The sequence below is a fragment of the Pelodiscus sinensis genome, chromosome 1, assembly GCF_052426305.1.
Source record: "Pelodiscus sinensis isolate ZL-2025 chromosome 1, ASM5242630v1, whole genome shotgun sequence".
Classification (NCBI taxonomy): Eukaryota; Metazoa; Chordata; order Testudines; family Trionychidae; genus Pelodiscus; species Pelodiscus sinensis.
In genome coordinates this window covers 92552577-92566563 of record NC_143052.1, presented here as the reverse complement: position 1 = coordinate 92566563, position 13987 = coordinate 92552577, and the positions used below count along the sequence as shown (strand labels likewise).

The window sequence follows — 13987 nt, the reverse complement described above, 5'->3', positions numbered from 1 at the left end:
TTGTACCTCAAGAACATGCTGAAATGTATTAATTGGTTAATCACTGGAAAGTGGACACACACCAGCCTTTGTAGAACCCCTGAGCAAATTTACCAAATGCTTCAGGCAACCTCTCTGGTAAAGATAACCAGTAAAACAAGTTTATTACTTCAAAAGATAAATGTTAAGTGATCGGCAAAAAGTCAGTACTCACCAAAAGCAAATAAAACATAAGCACTCCGTCTAAACTTTCCACCCTATTAGATTGGACAACAATTTAGAGTAAGTAGGCCTTCTCGCCCCACTGGATAGTGCAGGTTTGTCCCTTAAACTTGGGCCAATCTCCTCTGTTGGAGTTTTCAGTCTTCTGAGCGTCCCTGTTGCTTGCAGTACAGGTTGGAGCAGGAGAAGACTGAACAATTCCTTGAAGGTGGCCTTTTTCACATTACTGGATTTTAAGGGGATCAGACAGATCACTGCTGCACACAAGGGTGGGGTGTTTGCCCCAAAGTATGTACAAAGGGGGCCATGTGAGGTGTTAAGTGGAAAGCTTTTGTTCTACTGATTCTATATATTCTTCTCACGTACTCATGTGATATCTGTATGTGGAGTTATAAATATGTACTCTGTGTTGATGCTGGAAGATGCTCTGTCTCAGACAGAGCAATGTGCCAGGCAGGGACGGCCCGAGACAAGCTGCCGGCAACTGGCGCCCCAGGCGGAATGCGCGACCAGTGACCCTGCCTCCGAGATGAGCTGCCAGCAACTGGAGGCCTAGGCGGAATGCACGATCAGTGCCCCCGCATCCAAAGCCCACAGCAGCGGTGTGTCATCATTGGGCGCCCTGTTTAACGCGGCGCCCTAGGCGACTGCCGAGTCTGCCTATGTGCATGGGCCGCAGAATGTTCAGCCAGTGACTATGCTAATCAGCAAGACTCTCGGAGAGGCTAATACACACCTGAGGAATGTGTCTGGGACCTGCAGATCAGCCAGTATCATGCTTGCTGACTTGGGACACAAGGATAGGTCACTGTGCCATGTGACCTGCTCCAGCTTGGAAGATACTAGGGATGGATATAAAATGCCATGAGGCAAACTCCATCTTGCCTTCAAGTCTGCTACTGATTCCAGATGCAGCCTTGTGAGGAACAGTGAGCCGGGGAGAATCGTTGGCCCATCCTGACATAGGATGTACACCAGAGACTTTTAAGATTGCAGTTTATAACATCTCTGCTAAGTACCTGCATCGAGAACTTGGTGATTCGATGCATGCAGTGTATTCTCCTTAACAAACTTACTCTCATGCTTTTAATAATAAACCTTTAGTTTTTAGATTCTAAAGGATTGGTCCAGTGTGCTCTTGTGGGTAAGATCCAAAGTGTAAATTGACCAGGGGTTTGTAGCTGGTTCTTTGGGACCAGAAAGACCTATTCGGGGTAGGTGGGATTGAGTTCTATAACCCCTCACTTGTGTGTTTTGCTCGGTGTGACTGGTTTGTGGCCTATTTGGGGACGGTCTCCAGTCAGGGGCTGTAAGGAGCACTGAGTTTGACCAACTCCCTGAGCGGACGCCCTCAGTGGTGTCCAGACTCAGCCTGGTCTGTCACAGCCTTATGCAGATGAGTCATTGAATTGTAGCTCCCTTGTTGGGCAATAGCTGTTGATGGTTGTTTGACATCTCTGCCAGGCATTGGTTGCTTTCCTTGCTGTTATGTCTAGGGAGCTAAAATCTGGCTGATTCCTCAACTTACAGGATGTTTTAGTGACAACACTTCAAAACAATCTAATACATTCATATGCACTAAAGATGCACATATTTAGATAGAGTGGGTTTCAGCTGCTCATAATCTTTTTCCTGATCCCTCACGTGGCATGCTCTATATGCTATATCACAGTCATATACAGATGAGGAATATGGGGAATAAATTGGACTCCCTCATGGTATAGAATCGGAATTTAGAAAATAATGTGACTAAAGCCCCCTTCTTTTTGTGCTCATAAGGTACTTTCTCTATTGTACCTCCTTGCAAAAGGGACTGAATTTCATTTCTAAGTGAAACCAATAAACTAGATCCGTGCTCAATGAGAAACGAGTGGGAGAAAACAATTTGAAGTGAATCAAATAACCACTTGCAATAATTTGTACAATCCATCTGTCCAATGCTATTAATTCCTACATTTGCTCTATTCCTGCACACCTGGAGTGAGTATCTGGTCCTTTGGGACTAGGAGTAACCTGACTATTAACCCCAACCCCCAAGATCTAGATGTAGCACTGACATTCCTTATTTTCTCTAGGGCTTTGTCTCTCTGTTTCTGCTAAACGAACCATTTCCATCAAAAGGAAGATTCAGTCTCATCCTTTTCTCTAGAGAGAGACCCTCTGATTTCAGCCACACATATCTTGTTAATGCAATAACTGAAGTTATTGCTCTAGCTGAAGTATTTGAAGAACAAAATGCTGATCTTAATTGGTATTTAGCTACCTTTTGTCCTCCTCCTAAAAGAGCATTTTCTAATCTTTTATGCTTCTCCAATAGAGGGTTCTGGAATCAGATCATCTTTCCCCAGAAATAATATTGAAATCGAGTCATAAAAGCCTTCATAATTTGCATTTCACATACCTAAAGTAGCTGAAGGAAATATTTTTTCCCAAACACAATCGGTCTTTCTCCTTCTTTGTCAAAAGGAGTAGAGAGTGCATTTGTGAGGCCTTGTTCCTGTGTAGTACACACTCCACTACTTCAGAATTGGGAAAAGGATGGGTATAGAATGTAGCCAGATCTTCATGAGGGGCAAAAAGTACAAATTTGTCAGCCTTTTTTAACATAAGATTGTGCAGACTCCTACGGTGGTTTCCAAATATTTTTTACTGGTTGGGACAATCTTTCTATTAAAAGAAGCGTGACTATCTAGTTGTTAAAATATCAAACACAGGGTGAGAAGAGTGTTCAGCAGAAATTGAGGGAATGTTTAAAGTCTTTTTCATGCAATCTGCCAGTTCATAGAATAATACCACATCCCCTGATGACGATACAGCTGATGTGATGACACTCCCCCCTCTCCTCAAAGTTTCCTCAGAACACATCACCATTCCAGATTCTGGATCGAATTCTTGTATGTCTGTGATTTCTTCCTCTCTTCAAAGTGCATCTGAGAGCCCGTATGGGGGTATGGCACTTCTAGGATCCCTCCCCTGCCTGCTGCAACCAGGAGTTATGAGGCAGCCAACAACTACAGCCCCACCATGAACAGAGGCCAGGAGCTATGGTGTAATCCCCTCCTCCCCAGAGGTGCCAGGGTTACCTTGCAGCTCCTGGCTGCTGGGGCTGAATTCACAGAGGTTGCTGCAGTCACACGTGTTGTGACTTCCTGGACCTCCATGAAAAAACCGTAGCCTTATACCTGAGTGATCCAATGGCTGTACCTAGCTAGAATACCACTCTTCAAGGTGCACCTGTCAGAGCAATCCAAGAGTCGGGCTAGGCAGAGAGCACTGAAAGAACAATGTGATGGCAGCAAATGGCATTTTAGTTCCACAATGTAATAAATTATTTCTTTGTGTTATGTAGGTTTAGTTAGGAGGGGATTGGTTAAATGGGACAAAAAGAGAAGGGAAACAGGATATGAAGGGGTCAGGAGAGGAGGGTCGGGTGTGGAGTGAAGCTGAGGTGAACAAACTAGGAGGGAATGGGACAGAATGCGTTGAAGCAAACAGCCAGTTAGCACAGGATAGAGAAATTAAGCTCAAAACAGTAGAACGTTCTTCGTCTGGAGACCCTGCTTTCTGGCTGCTTCTCTTGGTTGGGGGGGAGACTTCCGGGGTGTGACCTTGGCTGAGTCATTTAGTTTCTACATGCTTCAGTTCCTTTATAAAATGGGAATAATAGTACTTATCTCCACAACAACTCTACTGCAAAGGGATTGGGGGGGGTGAGAATATATGCATTAGAGACTGAGAGCAGCTCACATACGATGGTAATGGGGCCATGTGCACACCTAAAATAGCTATCTAGCTAGGCAAGCTGTAACCTGCACTGGTGCAGTTTAGCCATGCTTGAAAACAAGGCAAATTAAATGTTGCACTAAGGCAAATAGCAGCTTGGCTGATTTATCCTAGAGTTTGCTCTGGTTCAGCAAAACTGGTAGCTGGCCATCAGTAGCAATAATCGGGGCACATTCCCAGTGTAAATAAGGCCTGCGGATAGGGAAACTAAGTGTGAGCAGTGACTGTTTTCAAGCATATCAGTGGCTCTATCTGCTTCAATTTCTAGGAAAGTGCGCACAACTTGGCTGGCAAAGGAAACACAATTACTTATCTGAGGAGGGACTGCGGGGGAAGTGGGTGGAAAAGTGAAGAGGCCGGGAAGAAACAGGGTCACACATCCCCGTTTTTCCCCAGATAATTTCAAAGGCCTTTCAACAAAATGGCTCTTACATGCTCTTAGTGAATTAATTACAGTGAGAAGGTTATTCATATACAAACATGTGAGTTTGTGGTGTTTTTTTTTTCCAGGCAGCAGCAGCGTTCCTCTGAAAAAATTGACCAATAAACCCCTATTTCTTAATCCCCAAACTTCAATCAGAATGAAATTACAGCAAATCTCAGTGGATTTAGTGATCTAAATTGAGCCTCTTAAAAAAAATCTCAAAAATACCATTAAAATGTCTAGACAAAAACAGGCAGTGTGCTCTTGCTATGCTCAGCCCTTCCACAGTTTGAAATATTTCTGGCATGCTGCTGTTTTACATAATATTGGTGCCATGAAGTACGGCCTCTTTAGGTGAAGAGGCAGAGATTAATGAGCCACATGGAAACACTAATTTGTCTGAGTTAGAGGAGATTAATTATGTTAATGGTCTAAACAAAGCTAATCTAGAGGCTAGAAATGTTCGTTCAGTGGTGTCCTTAAATATGGTTGGACTTGTATTTAAACTGTGAAAATGGAATCTGAAAATAAGTAATGTATTTTATTTACAAAATGTGAGCTCTATTCTTTTTTCTCTGTGCATCTATACATATAGGAGTTGTGCATAATAACAGATCCCTCCATGTTTAATACTGTAAAATTGTGAATATAATGCACACCTATGTATAATGCACACCTACCTTTTCAATGTCAGAATCCTGGAAAAAAGTGAACTCCTATATATAATGCGCACCCCCATTATACTCGCGATTTTACAGTGTGTGTGTATATATAGGAAGGAATGGGCCGCTCCGACCTGCAGGCTCGCCCGGGAAATGTGTGCGCAGCACCGGGGAGCCGGCAGTGGAGTTTGAAACCTGCTCCCCGCCCCCCAGCCCAGCTGCCCGCACCGAGACCAGGCAGGCAGCGAGCCAGGGCGCTGCAGTCTGGCAGCACGCCGGTTCCTTGCCTTGTGTGGGAGCCTGGCGGGGATCCGCGCTGCAGCTGGAAAGTTTCTGTGCAGAGGGGAGAGTGAGTTTAAAACTTTAACAGAAAATCTCCTACGTATGATGCGCACCCCAGCTTTGACCCTAAAAAAATGGGGGGAAAAGTGCACATTATACTTGGGATTTTACAGTAATATTTTGCATCTCTCTACCACTTCCTATCCCAGGGATTCTCAAACTGGGGCTTGTAACCCCCAGGGATCACATGGGTACATGGTGGCTGCAAGCTGTCAGCTCCGTGGGGCTGACAGCCCAAAGCCTCTGTTAAATTAAATTAGACCCCATTTTTAATTTATAAGGGGATGGTCACACTCAGAGGCTTTCTGTGGGAAAGGGGTCTCTAGTCCAAAAAGTTTGAAAACCACTTTTCCTCCAGGATCCCCAAATGCTTCAGAAACAGTGGATTTCAGTCATCACTGAGGTCCAGCTGCTTCTGGACTGAAATGGAGCAGCTGTTTAACTTTCAAGATGCTGGCCAGTCCTCCAGAAACGTGGTACACCATTGCAAGCACTATCGGAAGTTACCTCTCACTCCGAGTGCCTCGACCATTGTACAGAGTGAGGTGCTGCACACCTATAACCATAGGCGTTCAGTAACCTAGGTGGGGGAAGGCTTTGTCTTCCCAAACCACCAGGCATGGCCTTGCCCACACTCTACCCCCAGAATACCTGCACTAGGTGTTCTTGGGGAGGAGTGTTGCTACCCCCGGTGTGCACTCAGGCTCCCCGTGCTCCTGGCCAGGAAGGCTGGAGCCACATGGCCTCCTCCCTCCCTGGTGCTGGGACAGCACTGCACACCCTCCTCCCTCCCCGGGTGCACCAGGGAGGTTGGGAGGCGAGCATGTGCTTGCCCCTCCTGTCTCTCTTCCCATCCCCGGGTGGGGTGGGGTCACAGCAAAGGGGGTAGGGTTATAGGTGGTGCTGGGGGCCTGCCAGGGTAGGCCCACATTTTGGCACCTGAGGCGGGGAGCTCAAATGACGCCCTCATATCCCCTTGCCTGGACCAAAACTTAGGGGCTCCTTCCTCCAGCACAGCACTCCACTATCTCTGTGCATCTAGAGCAGAGAGAATACAGATGCACCAGCAGCAGACACAATTTTCTACACTCTGGGTCCTAGTGGCGTTCCCCCAGAGTCTGGCACCTGAGGCGGCCGCCTCAGTTTGCCTCATGGTAAGGCCAGCCCTGGGGCCTGCCTCCCCCAGCTCCAGCTGCACCAACCACCCATGCCTATAACTGAAGTCAGTGGTGTGATGTGGAGAGAGAGGAGAGACCATGCTTACCCTTACACTCATCCATAGGATACTAGAGAAAGAGTGGGGCTGTAATGCTTTTAAAGCATGGCTGTAACACACCTCTCCCATCACTACAGAACTCGGTACAGTTGCTTTTGGGGCGGGGAAGGGGGGTCTGACCCTCAAACACTGCAGTTTCAAATTATTACGTCATAGTTAGTCGCGACTAGCTTTTATTTTAAAACTATCTTGACAATCCTGTAATTATCAATCTGTTCCAGAGAGTATGAAACAGAAGAGTTTGTGGCTGAGAGCCACTGTAGCATTCAGGGACTTACAACCAACAGAGGGAAACTGTAAGGATGCCAAGAAAAGGACTTTAAAAGCTGGGACTAGAACACAGCCTGCATTGTGTCCTGGGAATTTAGGTTTCCCTGAGACTCATGTAGAAATGGCTGGAACATGGATCTGCTAGGGAAGTTTGTTATAGCAACATTCCAAGGAGAAATAGTTTTATCTGTTACTTTAAATTTTTTTTTATTTTCAACTCTACATTTCTGTAAGGTCAGCGGAAGAGAGTAGCTGTGCTTGTTGGCGCTAGCTTTTACTCATAAAAGATACCAGTGTGTTGAATCATAAATTGAAGAGAAATTGGGTTATATGAGTAAAGATCAACACTACACAGCAACACTACATAGTAGTTTAAGACGAGAAGCGAAGAGCTATGTCCAGAGCTGAATCCTGAGGGCATGCAGTTGCCTAAGATGGAAAATGGTCAGGATATGCCAGCCAACACCACCTCTCATTTAATACACTATTTAGGGATGGTGGTAGAGGACTTGAAGCAGGTTGGGTTTCTCAGTTCCTGGTCATTCTTCAGCTTCCTGTTTCATAGGCGATCATATTTTCACACCCCCTGCCCTTTTAGCGATTCTCCCTCCATTTGACTTTATCTTACACACATTTATGGTTTTGGTCATGTCATCAGTCAAGGAATTTCCCATAATCTTCTAGGAATGAGAGAGAGTCTCAAATAGCTTCTGTTAGCAGCAGCCATGGCAGAAATATTCTGCCCACCTCCCCTGAGAGGGGAGGGCAGTGTGCCCACAGCAGCTTTTAATATATTCGTCAACACCAGACAGGTTCTGATTAACCACAGATGTGTCTTCCACTGGAGTGTAATGATTAGGTCCATCCATCCTTTCTATCACTGCATGCTCCCTTCCAAACAAATCTCATCAGTCAGTTATCCTCCCATTAGACCTTTATCAGACAGCATTTAAACTGTCACTTGAAATCAGCCACATTGCGTCTGTTATTGGCATTTCCACTTCTCTTTCCAGTTCTGAGTTTCAAATTGATGAACCTCTGTTATCATTGTATGTATTCTCCTACTGTGACCTCAGAACCCGTAGCCCATTCTCTTGTATTCACACAGCTCATGATTAACCTCTTCTTCTTTCTTCTCCCCTTGCTTAGGGCTCTGTTCTGGCTTTCAGTGTTGTGCAAGCAGCAAGCTGAGTGGGATGCAGAGGCTATTCAGGCCATAGCAGAAGTGCCTGGAGGCATGACTCAGCCAGAATGCCTCTGGCAGTAATGATCAGCAGGCACTACAATACCTGTTTAGAGAATGAAGCATGTGCTCTCCCGTTGTCTTTGGCCCTGCTTCACTAGCCCATTGTCGAAGGTTCACAACATGGGCTGTGCCTCTCACCCATTTAATGAAAAACCTTGGATAATGTCAAAAATATTGTGGCAAATTATGTTTGACATTAAGCAGGTATGTCTGAGTAATTAGGCCCTTAAGTCATGTAAGAACAGTCTGACTAGACTAACTGCAGCCTTCTGTCCTGTCAACTGACTGCTGGAATTGGAACTCAAATGCTTTCCTCCTTAATTTACCCCTTGGCAATGATGATTTTACATTTTAACATAGCATCTTGTGTCCTAACAGTTCTCAAAGCACTTTACAAATTGAAACCAAGACACAGGCTATACATAGGGGAGTGCTTAATCTACAGCTGAAATGCAACCATCTCCAGGATGAAAACAACAAAGTTTTCAGTAGCACAAAAACAACATTACACAACAGGCTAGGAAAGGAAGAGAAGGGTGCCTTTTCCAGGGGAAACTGTGTGGGGAGTGTTAGGTAGGTGGCATGTAGTAGAATTTTGGTCAGGACGCTGGGTGACCTTTACCTGCCTTTATTTGTATAAGGAGTGGCAAGCATTCTGGTCTTCTCTGTCTCTGAAAAATTGTACTTACAGTTGCATGGGGCTTCCACACACCTTGCTAATATTGGCTCTCAGAGAAGAATCCCACATCTCATTTATCACCATTACTCTTTGCAGCACTTCCTTGGAGTAGGGGTCAGAAGTTACCAGTGTGGTGTCCTGAAAGGTCTCTTGCTCTGTCCAATGATGATAAATGTTTGGGGGGGGCAGGGTGTGTGTGTGTGCTCCTGTATGTTGCACTGGATTTGTGCAAGTAGCCAGCACAGCAGACTCTGTGATGGTCCCCCCAAGGACCATGGAATGAGATAAGGTTTGAAGTCACCTGAGTCAAGTTTATTGTCCAACGAAGCACAGTAATAGTTGCCAGCAGATGCTCCTGAACCACTCTGCATATGTACCACCTGACAATAGACTCAGCTCAGTGAGTGGCATGTCCCACTCCGCTGAGGCTGGATAAAGAGTTATGTCAAAGTCCCCCAACATTTATAGACTGAGACAAACAATCTTTAATACATACCTATGTATCATCATTCGTGCTTCATGACATGTTTATTACCTCCCCTTGTATTTTCCTCCAAAGCATTCCAATTCACCACCTGTAATTGTGCTTTCACTCCTGATGTTTGACAAAATAGCACTATTCATCACTTTTGTCAAACTGTTTTATCCTGTGCTAGGCTGTGGTGTGCCCTGTATCAGAGGCAGCAAGGGTGGCAGGCAAGGATCAGGTGGCTCTCTGGGAGCCTGCACATACAGGGAGCTGGCTTCCTGCATGTACCGGTTCCCACCTCTTCCCCCCTCCCCCCAGACACACACTCCCATGCTGCTGCCTGTCTATCAGAAACAGCAGTGGTGGGGGAGGCGGCTCCATGGGAGCTGGTGTCCATGGGGAGCTGGCTTTTAACCCTGCCCCTCCACACTTCTTCCTTTGTGGGGACCCAGAGGTGGGGGGAGCTCTGTGGGAACCAGTATGCACAAAGAACCAGTTTAAAAGCTGGCTCCCCGTTTATACCGGCTCCTGCTTGCCCTGCTGTGTCTAAATATGTAACCGCTAAAAAAATCCAGCGGTTACACGTTTATACAAATATAAGTTTATTAACATCCCTAATAACAAATGGTAGAGCTTACAGACAGCTTAAAAAGTAATGAGTCATGTAACAGCTATATGTCTGTGTTTGCATTATGTGGGGGGTAATTAGATCTGCTGTTCATTTCTTTTTCCTGGTTGATTTAGTGGTGCATTTTGTCATTTCAGTGTTTTGTTTCTGTGATTAGTTAACCTACACCAAAGAGGGGAACCTTTTTTGGGTCTGGGGCCGCTGACTCACAGAAAAATGAGTTGGGGGCTGCACACATGTCAGAAGCAAAAAAATCCAACCAAACACTCTCTGAAGTGGCCCCCAACTGAGGAGGAGAAACACACTCCCCACATTCCCCTCGCACACCACAGCATAGAGGGACCCAGGCTAGTAGATTTTGTGTGCTCCAGCCTTTGGGGGGGGGGGTGAGCACTGAGCCTCAGGGGCAGGACTCGGGCAAGCCAGGGACTACAACCGTCCCCTGGGGTCTTAGGTTCCCCACCCCTGATCTACTCCTTTTTTCAGTCAGTAAATCTTATATCTTTGGGTAGGTTATTTCCTATGGTTGCCTCTGGAAGCCCCTAATACTAAAACTGAGGTTCTTCCAAGGGTGCATGTGCTGCCATTTTCCTGCTAAGCCATGCTTATATTATACAGTTTGCAATGGGGTCAGGTTTGTTCCGACATGTGGAGATACCTTATAAATAAACTGCATGATATATATTATTTTATTTGCTGGCAATTAAACAATAGCTCTTGCAGACTTGCACGCACAAAACTTTGTCCCGTGCAATGCGAGGATTCCAAAGGGCCAACATTTGTAAAATGCAAGGTGTGTGTAGTCTACGTGTTAACAATACTCAAAGGCTAAAGATGTAAATTATTTTTTAATGACCATGACAAGAACAGAACAGCCACATGGATTTCTATTTGTAATTATTTTAACACCAGAAAAGAGATCTGATGCCCTAGATGAAGCGTATTGTTGGGGCAAGGTAGCATAAAGCTGCACTGAAGTTTGATGTAGCCATTATGAAAATTACTACTGACGTGAGGCATCGTTAGCAGTTTGGGAAGCTGTCAGGAACTTGCTCGTATGCTGAATGTCCCCCACCAGACTTGCCATCTGGTTGCCAATGGTTTGCAGCTGCTGGGCCACATTGCCTATGTCCTCTCGCAATCCCAGAACTGCATTTTTTATCTCCTCCAAAGTGCCCATGGCTTTCTGTGTAGTGTCCATCTTAAATGAGCTTCCAGCAGGAGGCATACTGGGACTAACCACCATGTCTATATTCTGCAGAGGAACTGCCCCCCAGCTCCCACCAGAAATGCGGAGAGTTCTGCTCTCATAACTGTTTCCTTTGCCAGGGCAACTTCGTGAATTATCTGGAAGGAGATTCAGGATGCTAGTGTTTTCGCTCCCCTCTTCCTCAGATCTTTGACAAGAAAAAGGTTGTGTAACCCTGTCTTTGAGATCATTAAAGAAAACAGAAGAAGAGATCTTGTGAGGTGAAGACAAGCTGAAAGGTCCATGGGATGGGATACGGTTAGGGTGAACTATGTTCTCTGGAACAACTGAATCAGGAGATGAGATGGAAAAGGTGGAAAAAGAAGAAGTTGTTGCCATGGAGCTGGTTGAATCTAAAATGTAGGTAAAAGAGAAACAAAAAAAGAAAATGATACAGTCTTTGTGTAACATTAATGTTAGTAGCAGTAAATTATTTATACTAAATAGTATTTATACTAGATAGTACCTGAAGCCCCGATTAAGCCCTGGGGTCCTATCGTGCTGCATGCTTGAGACACAGAGAAAAGTGACAACTCCTGCTCTAAATGGCTTACCGTCTCAATATGCAAACAGTAGAGCTGTTAGGAAAATGGGGTGGTTTCCTGTGGAAAATTTGTATTTTTGTCAGATCACTTTCTTCTTAAGATTTTCTTCACAAGATTTTAAAAAATAACATATTTTGAGTTATTTCATTGCCTTCTAGCTTTTGAACCATTGGTATTCACATGTTTAAACCTTTTTTCCATAGCCATAAGGGCTAGAAGTATCCTTTCAGAAAATGAAGACTGAGATTGTTGTTTAACAATACTCCAGGAGCTGGGGCTTTAAGATAAAAGAATTAACAACACTGGAGTTGATATCTGCGTTCATGTGCAGTATGACTACGGTCTCTCTCAGGGCACCTCCACAATGTGTGGAAATAAATGTAATTTTCAAGAAAATCACAAGTGACTATATAGTTCCTCTTCTGAAGAGGTGAATTCTGAGCTGACCCTGTGTTTTGCAGGACTTCAGCAATTTCTGTAGCCTATTTATAGTGTTTAGCAACTTGATAAAAGCTTGTGGTGACTGACACTAAGGGTGGGGGGGGGGAATTTCTTCAACAACTGATTAGGTTTGTAGGATAGGATGGTTGCTACTGGAGAGACTTGAAGTGTTCATCTTTTGGGGAGGAGAGGCACAGAAAGGAGAGTTCATGGAGCAGTGCTGCCAGAGAGGAGCTGCCAAAAACCAAAGCCCCTAAATGGCTGACCAAACATGTAGCAAATGTTCAGGAGCAGCCACGGGTGAAATGTTTCCCAGAATATGTATTCAGTTGCTGTGAAATTGATATTTTAACAAATAAGTACACAAGCATTATATGTAACATTCAGAACACATGCTGTACTTGAAACACAACCCAAACAGCTCTAACTCTTGCCTGACTCCGCTTTTACAAGCCAAAAAGCACCTACAAAAACATCCAGCATGGTGCTCAGTTATAACAGACAAATGTTCAGTTTTACAGTGGGATCAGCCACTTATTTCAAAATTCATGGGACATTTCATGATTTTCACACATGACTTGAGAGCACAGAGCTTGTAGGACAAGTAGAGAGTATAGGTCTGACACATCCAGGCCCCACACCTTACAATGACATTATGCTGAAGGTTAAATCCTCAGATGGGCCAAAGTAATACCTCTTAGGATACAGTGGAAGTTAGTTGTATGGCAGTAGTCTCCAACCTTTTTAAGCACAAGATCACTTTTTGAATTTAAGTGCAATCCAAGATCCTCCTCAGACCCAAATACCCTTTCCCTGCCTCCTTTGTGCCCCTTCTCTGAGGCCCTGCCTCTGCTCCCTCCCTTTCACCAGGCAGGCTCTGGTCTTGGACTAAAGGATTAGGAGTGGGGCTCTGAGCTGAGCCTGGGTCTTGGGCTGAGGAGGGGGTACATAATTGGGGCAGGTGATTGGAACTGGCTCCAGCTGGACACTGCTTACCACAGGTGGCTCCTGGGTGGTGGTGCAATGGGGCTAAGGCAGGATCACTCCTGCCCTGGCCCTGTACCACTCTCAAAAGCAGCCAGCAAATTCCCTCCCTCCCAAGCCCTGTTGTGCCCGCTCTCTGCTCTGTGGAGAGAGAATACTGGAGGAGGGGGCACCCTGACATAAGCACCCCATCTCTCCCTTCCCTGCTCTGTACTGCAAGCAGGAGGCTCCCAGGGCGGGGCAGCTCCAAGGCAAAGGGCAGGAGATGGGCAGCAGTGGGGGGAAGGGCAGCTGAAGTGCTGGCACTTGGTAGCCTCTTGGCCAAACCAGTCAGGATCACCTGTCAGAGGCTCCAAGATCTACCAGTAGCTCCCAATCTACTGGTTGGTGACCACTGTTGTATGGCAACTTTGCAGTTGTCATCCCTTTCCTAGGGCCACCTGGGAGCTTGTTTAGCCCCTGGAGTAACTTAGACCATCCCAGAAGCTGCTCTAAGTTATACCCATTTGTAATAGTCCCAGAGTTCATTACACTACCTGAGGATCACCAGAGTGCAGCGTGTCCCCCCAATTAAGGTTTGGGAAGGAGAGGGCCATGTAATGCTAGCTAGAGGGATCCTCAACTGTCTTTTTAGAAAAGCTTTATATCTTCACTGTGCTGCCAGATTGCCAAAAAGGAGCTGTATGATGGGCCATGACTTAAGTTCCCTCTAAGCTGTGCAGCTGCACAGCAGGGTCTAAAAAGTCATGCAAAAGTGCAGCTAAAGGAGCCTGGAAAAGAGAGAGGTA

General features: G+C 45.5%; 2 protein-coding genes across 3 annotated transcripts in view; one reads left to right on the top strand and one right to left on the bottom strand.

Moving 5' to 3' along the window:
* Positions 1-13987, top strand: part of GRAP2 (GRB2 related adaptor protein 2) — a 160603-nt gene that overhangs the window by 29287 nt on the left and 117329 nt on the right. The gene's annotated exons all lie outside the window — the stretch shown is intronic.
* Positions 10698-13987, bottom strand: part of ENTHD1 (ENTH domain containing 1) — a 66283-nt gene continuing 62993 nt past the window's right edge. Inside the window, exon 7 of the mRNA XM_025185120.3 lies at positions 10698-11582. Within this exon, the coding sequence (XP_025040905.2) occupies positions 10984-11582 (599 nt within the window). The 3' untranslated portion in view covers positions 10698-10983. The remainder of the gene's footprint in view (positions 11583-13987) is intronic.